The 21,942-nt window shown below is 44.5% G+C and overlaps 2 protein-coding genes across 8 annotated transcripts in view; one reads left to right on the top strand and one right to left on the bottom strand.

The window, feature by feature from the left end:
* Positions 1-21,942, top strand: part of MPV17L2 (MPV17 mitochondrial inner membrane protein like 2) — a 169,369-nt gene that overhangs the window by 115,913 nt on the left and 31,514 nt on the right. For 4 of the 5 annotated variants that reach the window (XM_029614343.1, XM_029614342.1, XM_029614345.1 and 1 more), the window contains one exon: positions 12,101-12,136. The exons of the other annotated variant lie outside the window; for it this stretch is intronic. In XM_029614343.1, the coding sequence (XP_029470203.1) occupies positions 12,101-12,136 (36 nt within the window). The remainder of the gene's footprint in view (positions 1-12,100; positions 12,137-21,942) is intronic. 5 annotated transcript variants of the gene reach the window in all.
* The window catches only part of RAB3A (RAB3A, member RAS oncogene family), a 136,475-nt gene continuing 125,717 nt past the window's right edge, over positions 11,185-21,942 (bottom strand). For all 3 annotated transcript variants that reach the window (XM_029614339.1, XM_029614340.1, XM_029614341.1), the window contains exon 5: positions 11,185-13,987. In XM_029614339.1, coding sequence (XP_029470199.1) covers positions 13,797-13,987 — 191 coding nt within the window. In that variant the 3' untranslated portion in view covers positions 11,185-13,796. The remainder of the gene's footprint in view (positions 13,988-21,942) is intronic.

The following is a 21,942-nucleotide window of genomic DNA, read 5'->3' on the forward strand; positions in this document are numbered from 1 at the left end:
ACATAAAGGCATGTTTCTCATCCCATGGTATCTTTGCATGTATTAAATATGAACATAAGGCAAGCCATGCTCTATTTAACCCAGTGTCCTATCTCTGACAGAAGCCAGGCTGCAGCACAGGTACCCGGCTGATCCAAGAAAGTAGATTTGTGTATGGCCCAGTGAACATTATTCTTACTTAAAATGAGCCATTGCGGTGTTAATTTATTGAAAGCCAAATCTGAAACCAGGTTGCAGTGACAAAGTACCAAAAAGGGATAGCAAAATTAAACTGGCTAAGGAGCAAACTGCTGTAGACACTCAAGGATGTATAGCTGACAGCTGGGCAGTATTCTTACATAGCATTATTTCTTTATTCTTGCACCTATAATCTGCCCTTTCCAAAAGAGTTTAGGATGAAGAACATCAGGATACTAACACAACTACTTAATTGCAATATTTATAAATTGTAATATAGGCAGCGGCAATCAGACTGTCTGGGTGGGCTAAGGGGGCCTTATTTGCTGCTGTCTACCAGGTTTCATATGAAATATGTTTGTTTTTCCATTTTTGGTCTTCAAACTCAATCAGGCCTAGCCTCTGTCCCTGAACATAGCCAGATCAGTCCAGACAAGTGGGTTTATGCATTCCTACCAGCAGATGAAGGCAGAGAACAAAACCTTGAGGTACTGCTATTTAACCAAGAGTGCCACCTGCAGTCCCTCAGTATTTCTCTGTCTCCAGCAGATGGTAGAGGTGCATCCCTACAGTCCTGATTTGTTTGGCGTTGGAGACTGGAAAGGGCTCCCCAAGGTGGCATTCTTCGGGCCATCCCTCAGGTCGAGCCGGGCGAATACCTCTGCCGGTGTTAGTCCCTAAGTCCCGGGGCCCCTGATAGCCAGGGGACTGGCTCCCTCTCTGTGCCCTGAGGAACCCTCCTAGCTGCTGCTGACCCGCTCAGGAAAGTGTCCTCCCAAGTGGGGCTTTTCTTTCTCTTTAGCTTTTGGTGCTTTAAAGTTTCCAGAGGGAAAAAAAAAATTTCTTATTTCAGGAGCAGCGAGGCTCAGTGGGACGGTCGGCCTGCACAGTAGTGCCGCGAGCAGGCAGGCCCGGGGGGGGCGGGGACAGTGGGTTTCCCCCCCCCCCCCCGGGGGAGGATAGGCCTTTTTCCGATGCGCCAGTTCACGCCTCGTTCAGTGGGTTATTTTTGGCGTGCGTGCGGCTTTTCTCTTCTCTGCTGCTTCTTCTCCAGGCCTTCAGGTTTCAGCGTGGCAGCACCTCTGGCAGCCTTTAGACCACGTGGAGCAACCATTTTGGCCTGGATTTTTCCCGCAGGGGCTGTGTGATGGTGGACAAGCTACTGGGTTGCGCCTTGCAAAGCCTGTGGAGTGTGGTCGGCCTATCTATTTATTTTATTTATTTATTGCTTTTTTATACTGACGTTCATTTGCACATCACACCGGTTTACAAGGAACAAATAGATAAACGTTTTGAGGTATTAAGAATAAGAAATTACATCTCAACATTATAAGAGACAGCCACATAATTAAGGGAGGGTGGGTTGAAGACAGATGGGGGGGGGGGTTTAAGGGTGCGCAGAGAGTGATTAAAACAATTCAAATGCATTTTTTATATACTTTGTGTCAGTAAAACATGGGTGCAATAAGGGGAGGAACTTTGTACAGGTGTTTTATCAATAGATACTTGGGTTAGATGTCTTGCTGGAAGGTGAGGGGAGGTGTTATGAGAAGAATGTTTGAATAGCCAGGTTTTTAGGTTGGGTTTTTTTTTTTTTTTTTTAATTTTGTGTGCTGGGTTCTAGTCTTAATTCGGGGGGCATTGAGTTCCAGATAGAAGGGCCGGCAAGGGATAGTGCTCGTTCTCTGGTGGAGTTGAGGTGGGTTAGTTTAGGTGAGGGTATGTGTATGGTACCGGTGTTGGCGGATCTGGTGTGTCTTTTGGGGGTTTGGAACTGGAAGGAGTCATTTAACCAGTGTATGTTTTGGTTGTGTATGGTCTTGTGTATTATTGAGAGACTGTTAAAGAGAATTCTGGAGTGGATAGGGAGCCAGTGGAGGTATTTTAGAATGAGTGTGATATGATCTTTTCTTCGAGTGTCGGTCAGGACTCTGGCAGTGGCATTTTGTAACATTTGGAGGGGTTTGAGGGCTGTTGCTGGGAGACCTAGTAGAATGGTGTTGCAATAGTCTATTTTGGAGAAGATAATTGCCTGGAGGACGGTTCGGAAGTCATTTAGATGTAGGAGGGGGGTCTTAGTTTTTTTAGTACATTTAGTTTGTAGTAGTCTTTCATTGTAGTGTTTATGAATTTCTTTAGGTTGAGTTTGCTGTCTAAGATGACACCTAGATCTCTTACATAATGTGTGATCAAGTGTTTAGGATGGTGGGAGTTGAAATCGGTCAGGGTCTTTTCCTTTGGGTTGTGAGATATTAGGAGTTCGGTTTTAGATGTATTTTAGGGCAAGATTCAATTGGGTAAGTAGTTGGTTGATAGCGGTGAGATGAGTTTCCCAGAGTTGGAGAGATTTAGTAATGGATTCAGTGATAGGGATTAGAATTTGGATGTCATCTGCAAAGATGGTGTGTGAGACCTAGGTTGTATAGGAGCTTGCATATGGGCAGCATGTATATGTTGAAAAGAGTAAATGATAGTGAGGCACCTTGGGGCACGCCTCGGGTTAGTTTGATAGGTGCAGATTCACTATTTCCTATTTTGACCTTATAGTGTCTGTCTGCTAGATAGGATTCAAACCAGAGTAGGGCAGTGCCTGTTATGCCAATTTCAGAGAGTCTGTCTATAAGAATTTTGTGGCTGATGGGGTCACAGGCTGCTGAGATGTCTAACATTGCTAGGATGTAAGATTGTCCCTTGTCTATTCCTTTGAGGAGTGTGTCAGGGAGATTAGAAGAGTTTCAGTGTTAAAGAATTGGCGGAAACCGAATTGGGAAGGGTATAGAATGTAGTGTTTCTCTAAATGTTCCGTGAGTTGGAGGTTTACTACTTTCTCAAGGAGTTTGGCTAAGAAGGGGAGATTGGATATTGGCCTGACGTTAGCTGGCTCTTCTGGGTTCAGACTGGGTTTTTTAGGATGGGTTTGACTATGGCTTGTTTTATTGTCTGGGACATTTCCATGTGTTAGGGATGTGTTAATGATTTCGGATAGGGGTTTGCCAGTAAGTTAGGTATAGTTTTTAGGGATTTTATGGGGATAGCATCAGCTGGGTGTGTTGCAGGGTTTATTTTTTTTATGATTGATTCAATTTCTATGGAGGATGTGGTCTAGAATCGTGTTTCGGTTTTTTGGGAGAGAGATTTCGTTCGTGTTAGCTGAGGGGAAAGTTCCCTGTTAGGTTAGTGATTTTGTCATTAAAGAAGTGGGCAAGATCGTTGCATTTGGCTTGGGAGTCTTCATCCGATATAGGGGGGGAGAGGTTTAAGTTAGGCCGGCCTCACAGGAGAAGAGGACTTTGGCATTGAATTGGAAATCATGAATTTTCTTAGAGTAGAAGTCACGTTTGGTTTTAAGAATCGTGGTTCTGTAATTGTGAAGGGGGAGGCTCCCTATGTGGAGCCTCCCCCTTCACAATTATGTTATTACAAAATGCTGCTGCACGCATCCTTACCAATACTCACCGTCATGACCACATCACTCCCGTCCTCCAATCATTACACTGGCTCCCCGTAACCTCCAGGATAGTATATAAAGTACTCACGCTTATACACAAAGCCATTCATAATCACGACATGCAATGGTTCCCAGAACATCTCCTGCTTCACACTCCGACCAGCCCCACAAGAACGCCTCACCAGGCCAAACTCCAGACTCCCTCTCCCAAGCTCATGAAGCATACCACCTTTAGAGAGCGATCATTCATCATTGCAGGAACCGCCCACTGGAATAAAATGCCTTCCCAACTACGCCAGGAACCTTGCCACAAAAAATTCAAGCACAATCTTAAAACATGGCTGTTCAAACTAGCGTACCCTGACTAACGAATTGACTCCCCCCCCCCCCCCCCCCCCAAAGATGCGACATGACCACCCGACTGACTCTCGCCCCATCTACTTACTCACCCTACCCTCCACCCTCTGGGGGTATACTCCCCTCTTCCCCTCCCCTTTTAATACTTTCCCCTGCTAATTACTCTGACTGCTTTGATGAACTCACTTGTTAAAACTAACTTGTACATATGTATATAATTCTCGTATTATCTACTCCTGCCCTTGTTAACCCTCTCCCTGTTAAAAAAATGTTATTATTGTAAAGCCTGTTGCTAAGTTATGTTACATTGTGAACCGAGGTGATGTTTTGCAAACGTGCCTCGGTATATAAAAAACCCTTAAATAAATAAATAAAATATTAGGCTGGGAGAGGGGTTGTTTCGCCATTTTTTTCGATGTTTCTTAGGGCGCGTTTAAGTTTTTGTAGTACCAGGTTTTTTTGTTATGGGATGGGTCAAGTTTTTTGGTTATTAGGGGGCAGTATTTGTTTACTATGTTGTTTATTTTATTTATTTATTTATTTTTAATTTTTATAGACCGAAGTTCTTGTAGGAGCTACAAATCACTCCGGTTTACATATAACTTTTAAATGCCCAAAAGGAGTAGGGGCTTTACATAGAACAATAGAACAAATAACAATAGAAAAGTAACAATAACAATGGAACAGATAGAACAAATAACTAATTAAACATAGTAATATAATAATAAAATATTATATAGAAAATAAATATAAATATATAAATATAGTGTAAATACAGTATAAATACAAAAGATGAAAGCGCTCAAAATAAAGGTGCAGTGGAAAAAATCGTAATAGCAAAAAACAGTGAGTTACCCTAAATTTGGGTTTATAGTCTTGACTAGGTAGCATTACATGTCTGGGAAAGCTTGACGGAAAAGCCATGTTTTTAGCTTTTTTTTGAACTCCTGATGACTTGGTTCTAGTCTTAGATCTGGGGGGAGTGCGTTCCATTGGTGTGGGCCTCCTGAAGATAGAGCTCTTTTGCTCAGTGATGATTTTACCTGTGGGGCTTGCAGTGTGCCTTTGTATGCGCTTCTTATTGGTCTAGATGATGTGTGAGGTTGAAGTTGGGTGCTTAACATGATCGGAGCAAGATTGTATGTTGCTTTGTGAATGATTGTGAGAACTTTATAGAGGATCCTGTGATTAATAGGAAGCCAATGTAGGTTACGAAGGATTGGGGTGATATGATCTCTTTTATTAGAGTGTGATGTTGTGCCATGTAGAGAGGGCCGATTCAGTGCTAGTAAGGTCTAGTTCGTTAAGGGCGTCAGGAAGCAATTTGATTAAGTCATCTTTGTTGCAGGTTTTTCTGAATTGGATTGTAGAGTTGTGAGTTGGTGGTGAGTTGTTTATGGAGAGATTGGCTTGTATCAATGAGTGGTCAGACCAAGGGACGGTGGTACTGGAAGGTGTTAGGGAGTTTTGTATGTGTGAGTTTATGAAAATTAAGTTGAGGGAGTGACCTGTTTTGTGAGTGGGGCAGTTTATGATTTGATTAAAACCCATTGCATTAAGGGAGGTCAGGAGGGCTTCACAATTGGGAGTTAATGGGACCGAGTCTACGTGAAGATTGAAGTTGTCTAATATAATGGCTGGGATGTCCATGTCTATGTATCTAAACTTCCCTCTCTCTTTGCACTACTTGTGCTCGGGGAGGAGAGGGATCCTCCTCTAGGACTCAGAAGTCCAGGAAGTCTGCTCGATCCTCAGGGGCTTGGGCAGAGCCCAAGGTGAGTGTCTCTGTTCCTGAAGCCTCCGCAGGGGTTATGGACCTCAATGCTTTCTGTGAAGGGACAGCTAATGATGAACCCCCCCCTCCTGTGGTTCATGGCATCGAGCAGGTGATTCTAGCTCGACTTCCAGTTATTCTGAGGGCATACCTCTGGGCCCTGGGGGGGGGGTTCTCGCCCAAATTCATTCTCCTGTTACATGAGGCTTTCTTGGCTAAGAAGGCAGCCAAGTGTAGATCCAGGGAGACAGGCTTGGGTTCCTCTAAGAGGCCTTGACGCTTCTCAGGGGCTTTGTCCTGACCGTCCAGAGGTGGACAGGGAGAATGGGATGAACTTGGAAGATCCGCAGGGGGACGGAGACTCCTCTCCGGTAGTGGATCCGGATGAGCCAGATGGGGATCTCGCCCCCGTTCCGGATGCCAGTAAAGACAAAAAGACCCTCCTTGAAGGTGCCGGACCTGATGGGGATGACCCCCGGGTGGTTTGCCTATTTAAGAGGGAGGAACTGAGACCTCTAATTCCCCAGGTTTTGGAGGAATTGGTAGTGAAGCTGGCTCAGGAAGAGTCTGATAGCGAAGGAGTTAATACAGTCCTGGATTGTATCAGAGGTCCGCCGAGCGCTTTCCCTATTCCAAAAAAGATTCAAAAGCTGATTAGCCAGGAGTGGAATACGCCGGAGGTGGGCTTAAAAGTGGGAAAGGCGTTACGAACTTTACTCCCTGTTGGTGGAGCATTTGGACCGCCTTAAGACTCCTAAGGTGGATGCAAAAGTCTCTGCGGTTACCAAGACGACCACGATTCTCGATCTCTGAAAGATGCGGAGGATCGTAAGCTGGAGATTGAAATCAAACGGATGTTCGAGGTCTCCACACTGGATCTCCGCGCTTCAGTTTGTGCTAGTATGATGCAATGTGCTTGTCTCTGTTGGATTCAGAAGCTGGCAGCTTCGGGAGTACACTCTCCTATTCAGGTGGCCTATGTGGCTGAAGCTTTATGAATTTAGTATGCACAGCGGCTCGCAGTATTGCCTCGGCGGCGGCACAGCGTCTTTTGTGGCTGTGCAACTCGTCAGCGGACATGTGGTCCAAGTCCCAGCTATGTCACCTGCTTTTTAAGGGGAAGCTTCTCTTCGGGGAGGAGCTGGATCAACTTATGAAGACCTTGGGAGAGACTAAGGGCCAGAAGACAGGAAGAATGTTAAGAGGTCTTTCTCTGGTCGCTCTCGTTTTCGGGAGTCAAGGCATTTTCACTCTGGAAGAGGAGTGGCTTCCTTGGGATCTAAGCAGCCGGCTGGCCACCAGCAGTCCTTTTGACCCTCCAGCCGACTCTCCAGAGGTGGATCTGGCCAGGGGGCCAGAGGCAGTAAGACATCACAATGAGAGATGGCCCACCCATTCCTCTCCAGTAGCAGTCGGGGGACCATTTATCCATTTTTTATTTATTTTTTTTTTAACAAGGAGAGGGTGAAGATTACATCTGACCAGTGGATACTTGAGATGATCAGGGACGGCTATGCCTTAGTTTTCTCGTTCGCTCAAAGATGCCTTTCTGGAGTCGCACTGTGTTTTGGCAGCAAGTGGGAAGCCATGGAAGGAACCCTGTGGAGATTAAGCCTGGAGGCTATTCTCCTGGTGCCAAGGAATGAGCAAGGTCAAGGACGGTACTCCGTCTACTTTATGGTTCCAAAAAAGGAGGGCACCTTCCGTCCCATCTTGGATCTCCAGAAGGTGAACAGGAGCTTGAAGGTTCCACATTTCCAGATGGAGATACTCCGCACAGTGATCACAGAAATCCGCAAAGGGAATTTCTGGCGTCATTGGAGCCTACTTGCACATCCCCCATACTTCAGGGTCATCAGACGTTTCTGCGGTTCAAGGTGCTGTAGCAACACTTCCAGTTTCGGGCACTTCCATTCGCACTTACCACGGCTCCATTAACCTTCACCAAGGTGTGATGGTGGTGATAGCGGCAGCCTTAAAGAAGGGAGGGGTGCTAGTGCACCATACCTAGACGATTAGCTCATCCGGGGCAAGTCACAGGAGGAGTGTGTTTGAACAGTGGACCATGTTCTCCAGACGTTACACTCTCTGGGGTGGGTGATCAACTTGACGAAGAGTCAGCTGACACCGTTTCAATCCCTGGATTACCTGGGAGCCCGATTCAATACCCAGTCCGGCCGGGTGTTCCTGATGGCAGACAGGTTGGCCAAGTTGCAGTGGCAGGTCGAGCATTTGTTACGTCTCCAAGTTTCGAAGGTCTGGTTTACTTATAGGACTTTGGCTCCATGGCCTCGACGTTGGAACTGGTCTATGGGCCTTTGCCCACATGCATCCGCTACAGAGATTCCTGTTGTCCCGCTGGAATCTGGTGTCTGAGCAATACCTTCTCCCGTTGCTGCTAGGGAAGGAACCCAGAGCCAGCTTGTCGTGGTGGCTATCCCAGCCCCATTTGGAGAAGGGAGTTTCGAAATCCCGGATTGGGTGGTAGTGACCACCGATGCAAGTCTCAGGGGCTGGAGAGCGATGTGCCTGGGTCGTTCAGCTCAGGGACTTTGGTCTCCAGCGGAAAGGTCCTGGTCCATAAACCGACTAGAGACAAGGGCCATGCGTAGAGCCTTGGAAGAATTTCTGCTGCTGGTGCAAGGTCACATGGTTTGGGTTTTCTCTGACAATGCAGCGACAGTGGCATATATCAGCCGTCAAGGCGGCACCAGGAGTCAAGCGGTGGCTCAGGAGGCGCATTTGCTGTTTGCGTCGGCAGAACTACACCTAAAAGAGATCCGTGTTCCACGTCGCTGGAGTAGACATTGTGCAGATGGATTTCCTCAGCCGTTAGCAGCTGGATCTGGGGGAATGGAAGCTGTCCTTGGAAGCCTGGAATCTCATTTGTGCCCGGTGGGGGGGGTTCCTCAAATGGATCTCGTGGCGACGCGGCTCAATGCAAAAACGGCTTGATTCTTCAGTTGCAGACGGGCCATCGGTTCAGTGGGACTCGACTCTCTGGTGTGCCCCGTGGCCAAGGGGGATCCTTTTTTATGTCTTCCCTCTGTGGCCATTCATAGGGCGCATGTTGTGACGCATAGATGCTCATCCCGGTTCTGTGGTTCTGGTGGCTCCTGAGTGGCCGCGACGTCCATGGTTCGTGGATCTGGTTCATCTGGCCGTGGACGGCCCCCTTCGACTAGCTCATCTGTGGGAGTTATTGTGTCAGGGCCCCATCTTTTCAGAGCGGGAGGATCACTTTTGCTCGCGGCCTGGCTTTTGAGAGATGACTGTTGCGACTGAAGGGCTATTCTGAGTCGGTCATTACTACCCTTCTTCAGGTCAGGCGCCCGGTGACCTCCATGGCGTATATCCGAGTTTGGAAGGTGTTTGAGACCTGGTGTGTTCAACAGGTAGATCCTCTGTTGGCTTCAGTTCTGCATATGTTGTCCTTTCTTCAGCAGGGCTTGTCGAAGGGTTAGGCTTACAGTTCACTGAGAGTTCAGGTGTTTGCCCTCGGTTGCCTTAGGGGTAAGGTTCAGGGCAGGCCGTTAGACTCTCATCCCGATGTCGTCAGTTTTCTGAAAGGAGTAAAGCATTTGAAGCTTCCAATCCGGAAGGTGTGTCCTAACTGGAATCTCAATCTGGTGTTGAGGGTCCTCTATGAGGCCCCCTTTGAGCCTTTGAATCGAGCCTCTTTAAAAGTTCTTACCTTGAAGATTGTATTTTTGGTTGCCATTTGCTCGGCCAGGCGGATTTCCGAATTACAAGCCCTTTCTTGCCGTGATCCTTTCCTGCGGATCTCCTCCAACAAGGTTTCTGAACTGGATGGTACCTTCGTTCCTTCCTAAGGTGGTCTCTGCCTTTCATGTGAATCAGACGGTGGAGTTGCCAGGGTTTCCGGACTGGGCCCGAGATTCCTTTATGGGTAGAGATCTCCATTTATTTGATATACAGCACGCCCTGTTGTGTTATTTGAAGGTTACCAATTCTTTCTGACGATCAGATCATCTTTTTGTGTTCGGTGGAGCTAAGAAGGGAGAGAAAACACCTAAAGCTTCCTTAGCCCGCTGGTTGATAGAAACTATTTCCTTGGCTTATGTTTCTAAGGACCGCGTGGTACCAGAGGGTCTTAAAGCTCATTCTACACGTGTGCAGGCAGTAACGTGGGCCAGGTGTCAGTTGGTCTCTCCTCAAGAGATTTTTAAGGCCATGGTTTGGTCCTCACTTCACACTTTCGCTAAGCATTACTGTTTGGATGTGCGTGCGCCGGAAGCGGCCTTCTTTGAGAGTGTGGTGAGAGTGGTTCTTTCGGGTTCCTGCCCAGGTTAGGGGTGCTTGAGTACATCCCACTTATCTGGACTGATCTAGGTATGTTCAGGAAAGGGAAATTGGGTTTTACCTGCTAGTTTCCGTTCCTGTAATACCACAGTTCAGTCCAGAGGGCCCACCCTGTGGTACTTCCGAAAGACTGACTGTCCTAGTATTCACTGGAATGCTTTTTGAAGAGTTCTTTCAATAGGATCGTATTGGTCTTTTCGAGCTCAGCAGTTGGTAAGAGTTTGTGGTTAGCAGTTTGTTTTCTGGTGTTTTCCAACCTGGGGGGTTTTGTTCGCCCCATTTTTAGGGGAATAATTTTTTTTCTGGTTCAAATCTTGGCTTGGGTTCTGGTCAATACTGAGGGGGACTGCAGGTGACACTCTCAGTTAAGTAGCAGTGCCTCAAGGTTTTGTTTTCTACCTCCATCTGCCATTGGGAATGCATAAATCCACTTGTCTGGACTGATCTGTGATATTACAGGGATGAAAATTAGCAGGTAAGAACCAATTTCTCTTTGGTCTATAACGCTATGCCCTGTACCTTCATCCAGACCTACATCAAGGTTTTTTGCCTTAGTGTAGTCCCTCCCACTTACTTTAGCCCAGAGCACAGCCACTAACCAAGGCTCCTTCTGGAATGTGTGAGCCCTGAAAGTAGTCATTATTGTAAGGTAGGGGTCGGGGGGCTGTAGATCAGTGGGGTTTTCAGGATATCCCTAATGAATAGTGATGAAATGTGCATCCATCATACGGGATGCAAATCTTAGGAATAACCTGAATAGCAGAAAGGGAGATTTTTCTCTCTGTAGTCTACCTAGCCAGGCTAGGGAATTAATCCGGTCCTCTGCATGGCAGCATTTGCCATAGTCCTACCAGGCTGACTAAAAACATCTTCTGAAGGCCAGGAGGAGACTTTCTTTGGTACAATGCAAGTATTAAGAAGGGCATTAGCAATCAATTTGAGAGACTGAGATCATTCCCAACATACCTTGGCTTACGCATGAGATTCATTCCGCTCATGGCTTGCCCAAAACCTAACCCATTTGGTGACATCACCCTGAGAATGAACTCTTCACTGATAGTAGTGTCAGCAGATAAGACTTGTGTATAAAGCTTATGGTAAGCAGTAAACTCATTTATTTGCACAACAGATCTTTAATACAGTGTTTTTAGGAAATTTGTACTTTTGACACAACTTTTTTTTTTTAATTTTTTACAGAACAGCATATAATTTATTTCCATTCATGTGTGTGTATATATTTCTCTCTCTATATATCTATCAGTAAACATCACAAAAATAAGGTCTCGATATTTCTTGTTGGGTATTTGTTAATGAAAACACACTGCTTTGAAAGGGGAAGCATCCAGGTTTTGATATTTTTTCACAAGTTCACATTCTGCACCTAAGAAACATCACTGGGTGTAAAGAGGCAGGAAGTGTAAGGTCTGTAGTAATTGAGCAGAAAAGTCTGTTTTCTTCATTCCAAGCACAAGGAGGGAGAGAAGCAGCTGCTGTTCTTTATTTGAAACATGCGGAGATTTAAGAAGTCAGCTAGTGACCGGAATTCATTCCTGCTTACCTTGTTAGCCCTAGGTAATTATTAGGACATTCTTGCCAGAAGCTGTGACACAGCCAGTTGCATACTGGTACCAGTATCTAAAGCAGTGAGAGCTGTAAGGCTGACAAGCTGCCTCATGGTGTGGGTTTCCTCTTAGAGGAAACAAGGTTGACAAAGCTGACTTTCAAAAGTCATTTGTACTAACCCAAACTAACAGTCAAATCAAATAATGAATGCTGATCTACTCTTAGTTTAAAATTGTTGTATGCAGCTATGGCTAATAGGAAGAGCTAAACAAACGCCCCTGTAGTGTATACAGACAACACTGCTCAGACCTGCTACAGAACTTGTGGAGTGGGCTTGTATGCTAAGTAATTCACAAGCATTTTAACAACACTTTGCTAAAAGAAATACAAGAAGCAGCACAGGCACAGCACACAGCATGTAGCGCACACAACTGAGCATGTGCTACTTGTATTTACAGATCCATGTACAAGGAGGAAGACAGCAGCAGAAGAAGGTAGGATCTCTTTATACAGTGACAAGATTTTGGAAAAAAAATTCCTTGTCTGTTGATAGCTGCAGTACTATCTTAGCAAACTTACACAATCTGGATTAGAGTGACATGATCAAATAGAGAGGCAAGGTGGTTTGCCTCAACTCCCCTCTTCCTCATGTCAGACTAAGGTGCTGTTGGGAAAGAAATCCTGGGTTCCTATGGATCAGCACTGTGTCTCATTTTACTCTCTCTCTCTGTCTGCTCTCAAATCCAAATCTTGCTCAGTCCCTGGGTGAAGAATGCTTCTGTTTCCTTTAGAGAGGGTGGCGGATGCATGGAACAGCTTCCCAGAGGAGGTGGTAGAGAAGGACAGTATCTGAATTTAAGAAAGTATTGGCAGAACGCTGAGGGAGTGGTAAGGGTTGTAGAGCAGAGCAGTTATATTTCTAGCTAATCTGCTCATCCACACGACAGCAGGAAAAGATCAGATTGTATATGAGCAATAGTTCTGGTTCTCAAGCCCATCCCAGCTTTTCAAGATATCCCAACTATGTCTGAAATATTTATATGCACCACTCCCTGTTTCCAGCAGCCTGCTTTGAAGCACCAGTAGTCTAACCTTCATGTTACAGAAAGGCATGCTCCAAGGCTAATACCATTGGAGGCAGTACTTCCAGGTTTGGGGGAGGAGGGGGCAGCTGCTATCTTGATTGTTGCAGTGGTTTAAGTAGCAGAGAACATTCTTCTGGAGAGTAGGTCTTGTATAATCAGTTTATTAAACAGGTGGAAAATAACCATGTTGGACATAGGGACAGTTATCAACAAAACCTCTTTGACACAGGTAAGTTTACCTGTGGGGATTTGAAAAGGAGAAATGGAGGAGTAAGATACTAACTAGCTATAGGAAAAAATTCTCAGACACTCCAAATTAAAACCTACATTGGATTTTGTCCATCCCTGTTAGAATATTTAATTCTATGCAGTAGGTTTATATAAAAACCTTGAAATTATAGGGAATGGAAGTACCATACTGCTGGTTAAGCATTTGACCCAGCATGCAGGCATGCATGCATAGGAGGAGGAGAGCAAAGGCAAAACCCTATCTACAAAAGTGGTAATGAGGAGCTGCCTTCAAACAGATAGAAAATTAAACCTAGCACTGCTAAGTAATTGAGCCTGCTTCAACATGGCAGCTGAGTGCATTTAAAAAGTAATATGTTGAACCCTGTTTAAAAAGTCAGATTTCATAAGAAGCTCTTAAGAGCTTGTATACTTTTCCCTTTGGAGCTGTTGAATACCTAGTTCACCCTACAGAGACAAAGGTCAAATGTAAAATTATTTAAATACTAAATAAATAAGAGATGAATTCAGCATTTAAGTTTTCAGGTCACAACAATAATAAAAAAAAAATTCTTCCAAAACAATCTCCTATTCAACAAGATAGGATATTTGGGGATATTTTTATACTTGTGTTCTGTTCAGAATGAGGGAATCTAGCTGTTTTTGTAAACCTTTTTTTTAAGTCCTCTAATGCTAGACTTTGCCTAACTCACTACAGATGACTTATCCACAAGTTACAGAACCAGCTAAGTAGGGGGAAAACAAGGAGGGTAAATCTAGAGCTACTTGACTGGCCTTGTGAGATGGAAGGCCTAGAAGATGCTGGGATGGGAGGGAGACTTCAGCAGGCACAGTCCTGATGTGGTGGGGCCTGCTGGTCAGTCAACTGTGGTCCTTGTTTAACCCCAGTGACTGCTGGGTCTGCAGTGTCGAGGCTTTCTGACATCTTTTCACAGATGACATCCACAAGTCGTTCAAAAGTCTGCTTCACATTAATATTATCCTTGGCACTGGCTTCAAAAAATTCAAAACCTATAGATATGGGGGTTGGAGAGGAGAGAGAGAAAATATTAGGATTTTTTTTTTTTAAAATAGCAAATCAGAAATGCACAGCTGGTCCCTTTTTGGGTAACAGAAGTTTTTTCTAGCAATACATACCCCAGACTACCAAAACCAGTAAATAGGATTCTCCATAGACAGCAGGATGAATTAATAATTATTGGTGATATTTTACTGAGCTGAGAGATGGGTCCATGTTGGCACTGTTCGAGGCTTTTTGCAGTATGGGTAACGGGTGCTCGTGCACGCATGCTGCTATGTGAATCCCCTATTTCCTTTTCATACCCAGATCAGTCCAGACAAGTGGGTTTTGCATCCCTACCAGCAGATGGAGGCAGAGAACAAAAACTTTGAGGCACTGCTACATATCCGAGAGTGCCACCTGAATCCCTCAGTATTTCTTTGTCTCCAGCAAGATGGTAGAGGTACAAACCTGCAGTTCTGTCTGAAAGTTAAATTTGGGAGATAATGAACAGGTTTTTGATTTTGAGAAGTTGGATGAGCTCCATGAGGAGCTAGGTTCCTTTGTGGGCCATCCCGGTCGAGCCAGGCGACTGGGGTTGGAAATTCCTGACTGGTGCAGCCTGTTGCCCCTGGAGGCCTTGATAGCCAGGGGATTGGCTCCCTCTTTGCCTCTGAAGTCTCCTCCTGCTAGCCACTGTCTCTGATCAGGGAACTATCCTTTTGTTCTGGTAAATTGTTTTACAAAAAAAAAAAGTTAATAAGGACTCAGTCTGCGGCTCGGTGACCGGAGCGGTCAGCAAGCAGGAGCTGCCGGAATCTGCAAGAGGGAAAGGTAGGAGTGTCTGCGGGTGGTTTTAATTTCCCCGGCGGGGAAAGCTGTGTTAGAAAAGGCCTTTTTGCACATCGCTTGGGCCGAAACGATAGCACGGCTCAGCGGAGCTGTTATGTAGTGCAGCCTATCTTTGTGTCACTGTGCTTGAGCCGCATTGAGTTTTGGACCCATTGACTCATGGTGCCTAAATCATGCATGGCGGCTGGCAGGACCTACAGGCTCTGGTCGGCCTGACTTAATTCCTGCTCCCTCTGCACTGGTTGTGTATTGCGGGAGGATCAAAAGAATGGAGGGCCTCCCGGGCTTCGGATGCGGTCCCGGGGGGATCATATCCAGGGATCTTCACCCTGCTGGGAGTCCAGTGATTCCCCTCTTCCCTTCTCTCATGTGGTGCAGGATGCTTAGGAGGATCAGGAGGGGGGAGCGGACTTGTAAGGTAGCCTCCTCCCACCGAGGATCCGGGGGAGTTTGGCCTGCTGTTGCATAGCATCTTCCTGGCTAGGATGCAGGAGAGAAGAGATCCAGAGATAGGTAGCCAAGTGCCCCTTCCGAGCAGCCAAGGATGGTGTCGGCAGGAGGTTTGGAGATCTGCTCAAGCACTTGGGGTTGCGTCACGCAGGAGCTGAGGGCAACCCAGGGATCTGGATGACTCTGAAAAGATGCAGGGGGATGTGGCCCTCACTGCAGGGGCTGGACACAGATGAGGTCAGAATCCTGATTCAAACATGGATGATCCAGATGAGGGTCCCCTGGCAGAAGGAGATGAGTCAGATAGTCCACCTGTTTAAAAAAGAGGAGCAGCACCCTCTCATTCCTCAGGTGTTGGAAAAATTGGGGGTTAAGATGACTCAGGAAGTGTCTGACAATGAAGGCGTGAATCCGGTCCTGGATGGACTGCATGATCCTCCCATTGCCTAAGAAGATTCAGAAGCTGATTAGCCGGGAGTGGGATTTCCTGGAAGCAGACTTGAAGGTCGGTAGGGCTATGGCAACGGTTTATCCTTTGAAAGAGAATCTGGATCACCTAAAGATTCCTAAGGTGGATGTGGCAGTCTCTGCGGTGACTAAGAAGACTACAATCCCGGTTGCAGGTTCGGCTGCTCTAAAGGATGTTCAGGACCGCAAGTTGGAGATCCAACTGAAGCACATATTTGAGGTGTCTACCTTAAGTCTACAGGCTGCGGTGTGTGGCAGCATGATACAGCATGCCTGCTTGTGCCGGGTTCAGAAGACACAAGAACAGGCTTCTACAGGGATGCTCAGCCCTGTGCTTTCAGCACAGTTGGAGGCTGAAGTGGCATATGTAGCATGGTCTCGGTGGTGGCTGCACGCAGGCGTTTGTGGTTGCACAATTGGTCAGCAGACAAGTAGTCCAAGGCCCAGCTGTGTAATCTTCCCTTTATTTATTTTATTATTTGTTTATTTGTTTTTATATACTGACATTCGATATGGAATATCACATCTGTTTACAGAGTAACTCATGGAATAATATGACAACAGTGTCTTATTTTTACATAGTAACAGAATAGCTTATTTAACAATTTGGAACTCTCATTTGATATACACAGAACACATGAGATTATGAGATAGTGTCTTATTCTTCTTGAGAGGGCAACTAATAAACACTTGTCAGTTTAGACACTTGAGTAAGGACTCTGTGACTGAAGTTACCATATTTTTCACACTAGAAGATGCACCTAGGATTTAGGTGAGGGTCCAATAAGAAAAGTAGTCCAAGTGCCTCTAACTAAAAACTCATCTGAGCTAAAAAAAAAAATTCTAACTTATCCCTGTCAATTAAAAAGCAGAATGAAAATACAAACAAAAAACAAACTTTGAAATGTTTGTATGCTAATGCCAGAAGTCTAAGAAGTAAGATGGGAGAATTAGAATGTATAGCAGTGAATGATGACAGACTTAATTGGCATCTCAGAGACATGGTGGAAGGAGGACGACCAATGGGACAGTGCTATACTGGGATACAAATTATATCGCAATGACAGAGAGGAGCACCCGGGAGGCGGTGTGGCGCTTTATGTCCGGGATGGCATAGAATCCAACAGGATAAACATCCTGCATGAGACTAAATGCAAAATTGAATCTTTATGGGTAGAAGTCCCTTGTGTGTCGGAGAAGACTATGGTGATAGGAGTATACTACCATCCACCTGGTCAAGATGTGAGACGGACAGTGAAATGCTAAGAGAAATTAGGGAAGCTAACCAAATTGGTAGTGCGGTAATAATGGGAGACTTCAATTACCCCAATATTGACTGGGTAAATGTACCATCGGGACACGCTAGAGAGAACGTTCCTGGATGGAATAAATGATAGCTTTATGGAGCAATTGATTCAGGAACCGATGAGAGAGGAAGCAATTTTAGATCTAATTCTTAGTGGAGCACAGGATTTGGTGAGAGAGGTAATGGTGGTGGGGCCACTTGGCAATAGTGATCATAATATGATCAAATTTGAATTAATGACTGGAAGAGGAACAGTATGCAAATCCACGGCTCTCGTGCTAAACTTTCAAAAGGGAAACTTTGATAAAATGAGAAAAATTGTTAGAAAAAAACTGAAAGGAGCAGCTACAAAAGTAAAAAGTGTGCAAGAGGCGTGGTCATTGTTAAAAAATACCATTCTAGAAGCACACTCCAGATGTATTCCACACATTAAGAAAGGTGGAAAGAAGGCAAAACGATTACCGGCATGGTTAAAAGGGGAGGTGAAAGAAGCTATTTTAGCCAAAAGATCTTCATTCAAAAATTGGAAGAAGGATCCAACAGAAAATAGGATGGATGTATTTATTTATTTATTTAAAATTTTTGTATACCGATGTTCGTTATGCAAACATCACATCGGTTTCCATGTAACATAAAACTTGCCAACAGGGCTTTACAATGAAACTGATAAAAAGAACTGGGGGGTGGTAAGAGGGGGGAAACCTGAACGGAAATTATTGTACAAGAAAAATATAAGCGAGGTAATATGATTATAAGCGTGGGAGCATGATTATATATAGGCAATAAAATTATATACAAAAATTATATACAAGTAAATTTTTTACAAAGAAGATGATTTGGGTAAGGGGGGAGGGGAGAGGGGCAGGGGAGGTGTTTGGAGAGGAGGAGTGGAGGAGTGAAAGGCGGGGGGGGTTCAAGTGTATGCTTGTGCGAAAAGCCACGTCTTGAGGTTATGTCTGAATTTTTTGGGGCAGGTTTCGTGGCGTAGATAGGTGGGGATAGAGTTCCATAAGGAGGGTCCAGCTAGGGAAAGCGCACGTTGTTCGGTGGTTGTTATATAATATAATAGGATATTATATAATAAAGGATATATAATATAATAGGATAATACATTTAACTTGCCAATGTTTATGCAAGACATTGATAAGTCAGGCTAAGAGAGAATTTGAAAAGAAGTTGGCCGTAGAGGCAAAAACTCACAGTAAAAACTTTTAAAAATATATCCAAAGCAGAAAGCCTATGAGGGAGTCAGTTGAACCGTTTAGATGATCGAGAGGTTAAAGGGGCACTTAGAGAAGATAAGGCCATCGCGGAAAGATTAAATTATTTCTTTGCTTCGGTGTTTACTGAAGAGGATGTTGGGGAGGTACCCGTAATGGAGAAGGTTTTTATGGGTAATGATTCAGATGTACTGAATCATATCATGGTGAACCTAGAAGATGTGGTAGACCTGATTGACAAACTGAAGAGTAGTAAATCACCTGGACCGGATGGTATATACCCCAGAGTTCTGAAGGAATTAAAAAATGAAATTTCAGACCTATTAGTAAAAATTTGTAACCTATCATTAAAATCATCCATTGTCCCTGAAGACTGGAGGATAGCAAATGTAACCCCAATATTTAAAAAGGGCTCCAGGGGCGATCTGGGAAACTACAGACCGGTTAGCCTGACTTCAGTGCCAGGAAAAATAGTGGAAAGTGTTCTAAACATCAAAATCACAGAACATATAGAAATACATGGTTTAATGGAACAAAGTCAGCATGGCTTTACCCAAGTCTTGCCTCACAAATCTGCTTCACTTTTTTGAAGGCGTTAATAAACATGTGGATAAAGGTGAACCAGTAGATGTAGTATACTTGGATTTTCAGAAGGTGTTTGACAAAATTCCTTATGAGAGGCTTCTACGAAAAGTAAAGAGTCATGGGATAGGTGGCGATGTCCTTTAGTGGATTGCAAACTGGCTAAAAGACAGGAAACAGAGTAGGATTAAATGGACAATTTTCTTAGTGGAAGGGAGTGGGCAGTGGAGTGCCTCAGGGATCTGTATTGGGACCCTTACTTTTCAATATATTTATAAATGATCTGGAAAGAAATACAATGAGTGAGGTTATCAAATTTGCAGATGATACAAAATTGTTCAGAGTAGTTAAATTAGAAGCAGATTGTGATAAATTGCAGGAAGACCTTGTGAGACTGGAAAATTGGGCATCAAAATGGTAGATGAAATTTAATGTGGATAAGTGCAAGGTGGTGCATATAGGGAAAAATAACCCATGCTATAATTACACAATGTTAGGTTCCATATTAGGTGCTACAACCCAAGAAAGAGATCTAGGCATCATAGCGGATAACACATTGAAATCGTCAGTTCAGTGTGCTGCGGCAGTCAAAAAAGCAAACAGAAGGTTGGGAATTATTAGAAAGGGAATGGTGAATAAAACGGAAAATGTCATAATGCCTCTGTAGCGCTCCATGATGAGACTGCACCTTGAATACTGTGTACAATTCTGGTCGCCGCATTTCAAAAAAGATATAGTTGCGATGAAGAAGGTACAGAGAAGGGCAACCAAAATAAGGGGAATGGAACAGCTCCCCTATGAGGAAAGACTAAAGAGGTTAGGACTTTTCAGCTTGGAGAAGAGACGGCTGAAGGGGGATATGATAGAGGTGTTTAAAATCATGAGAGATCTAGAACGATTAGTTGTGAATCGGTTATTTACTCTTTCAGATAATCGAAAGACTAGGGGGCACTCCATGAAGTTAGCATGTGGCACATTTAAAACTAATCTGAGAAAGTTCTTCTTCACTCAACACACAATTAAACTCTGGAATTTGTTTCCAGAGGATGTGGTTAGTGCAGTTAGTGTAGCTGTGTTTAAAAAAGGATTGGATAAGTTCTTGGAGGAGAAGTCCATTAACTGCTATTAATTAAGTTGACTTAGAAAATAGCCACTGCTATTACTAGCAACGGTAACATAGAATAGACTTAGTTTTTTGGGTACTTGCCAGGTTCTTATGGCCTGGATTTGCCACTGTTGGAAACAGGATGCTGGGCTTGATGGACCTTTGGTCTGACCCAGTATGGCATGTTCTTATATTCTTAGAGGAGGAAAATAAGAAAAAAAAATTCTGTCCCCATGACGGGCTCTGTATGGAGCTCCCCCCTGGTGGCTGTTCGTGGGATATTTTTTTAGTTTTGTTTTTTATAGTAAGACAGAGAACATCCACACAGGAACTCACACTCACTGGTTTTCTCTCCCTCACATACATACATAGGCTCTTTCACACTCACTAGCTCTCTCTCCCACTCAACTCACTGGCTCTCCCTCACATATACACATACCCACAGACAATCACACACTCAGACTCTCTCCCTCATACACACAGCTCTCTCACACCAGTTATCTTAAACTTTCATGACTGCTCCTAAGTTCCATAATAAATAGTCAGGGCTATATTACATTGATTAGGAGAGCAATTTGCTCCTAATATTTCAACAGGTAGCCACTTAATCAGCACAGGCAGTAATTCTATTTGCTTTTTATTAATTTCAGCTGTCAAAAACTGCTAATCAGTTCTGAAAAGCCACATTGCTTCATAAGCAAGAAACATTTTATCACAAATCACTGAACCACACCAAGAACCAAAAAAGCAAAGGTCTGTGTCATGTGTCCTCCATCCCAGGCAATATACCACCCCCATGACCCTCCAATACATCCAAACAAATGAGAAGGAAATGGCCTGCACCAACCCCAAACCCCCATGCCATGTATCGTCCTCCGCCGGCAGAGCCTGAGCTCCCCGCCAGTCCGCCATTCCCGGGGTGCATCTCACTGCGAAGATCGGCTTGGCGCAGGTCAAATGCCAGCCGTCTGAACTGGGACGTGCCAGGTCAGGAAAGCCTTTCTAGATTCCCACTGCTCGTCACAAAGCAAATGCGAAGCAGTGGAGGGGATTCTTCAGAGGTTACTAAGCTTCGGCGTGATAGTTCCTGTCCTGCTGGACGAGAGGACTGGGGAGTTACTCCACTTATTTCATGGTTCCAAAGAAGGGAGGGCACCTTCCGTCCAATTCTGAATTTGCAAAAGATAAACGTAGCCTTACGGGTCCCACAGTTTCACATGGAGATCTTACATACAGTGATAGCGTACTGCAAGGGAGAGTTCCTGGCATCTTTGGACCAGACCGAAGCTTACCTCCATATTCCCATTTGAAAACAGCATCATAAGTTTCTGCAGGTCATGGTGCTGGGTTAGCACTTCCAGTTTCAAGCTCTCCCTTTCAGGTTGGCTATGGCTCGCCGAACTTTCACGAAAAATTTAAAAACATGGCTCTTTAAAAAAGCCTTCACTAAAGAGTCTGGAGGATAGAGAATGAAAGTACACTGAAACGCAGATGAGAATGATTTTATGCAATCCTACATTTAAGAAGTAATATCTCAAAGAGATAGTAACTCAATAATATACCTGGACTAGACCAACCTCGCTCAAATATTGATTTTATTTATGAAATTGTAACCGAACTTTATTGGCACCTGTTAGAATGTACAATAACCTACATTAAATACCTTAGTCTATGTGCCTATTTGTAAACCGTTGCGATGGTATATAACTTAGCGACGGTATAGAAACGTTTTTAAATTTAAAAAAAGTTTTTAAATAAATAAAAAAAAATAAAATAAATGTGATGGTGGTAGTAGCGGCAGCCTTGAGACGAGAGGGGATTCTGGTCCATCCATATCTGGACAATTGGCTCATTCAGGCAAAGACTGAGGAGAAGTGTAGTCGGTCCATACAGTGGGTGATGTGTACCTTGAGTTCTCTAGATTGGGTGATCAATGTAGCAAAGAGTCACCTGGTTCTGTTGGAGTATTCAGGAGCCCGCTTC

Source organism: Rhinatrema bivittatum, chromosome 8, assembly GCF_901001135.1.
Source record: "Rhinatrema bivittatum chromosome 8, aRhiBiv1.1, whole genome shotgun sequence".
NCBI lineage: Eukaryota > Metazoa > Chordata > Amphibia > Gymnophiona > Rhinatrematidae > Rhinatrema > Rhinatrema bivittatum.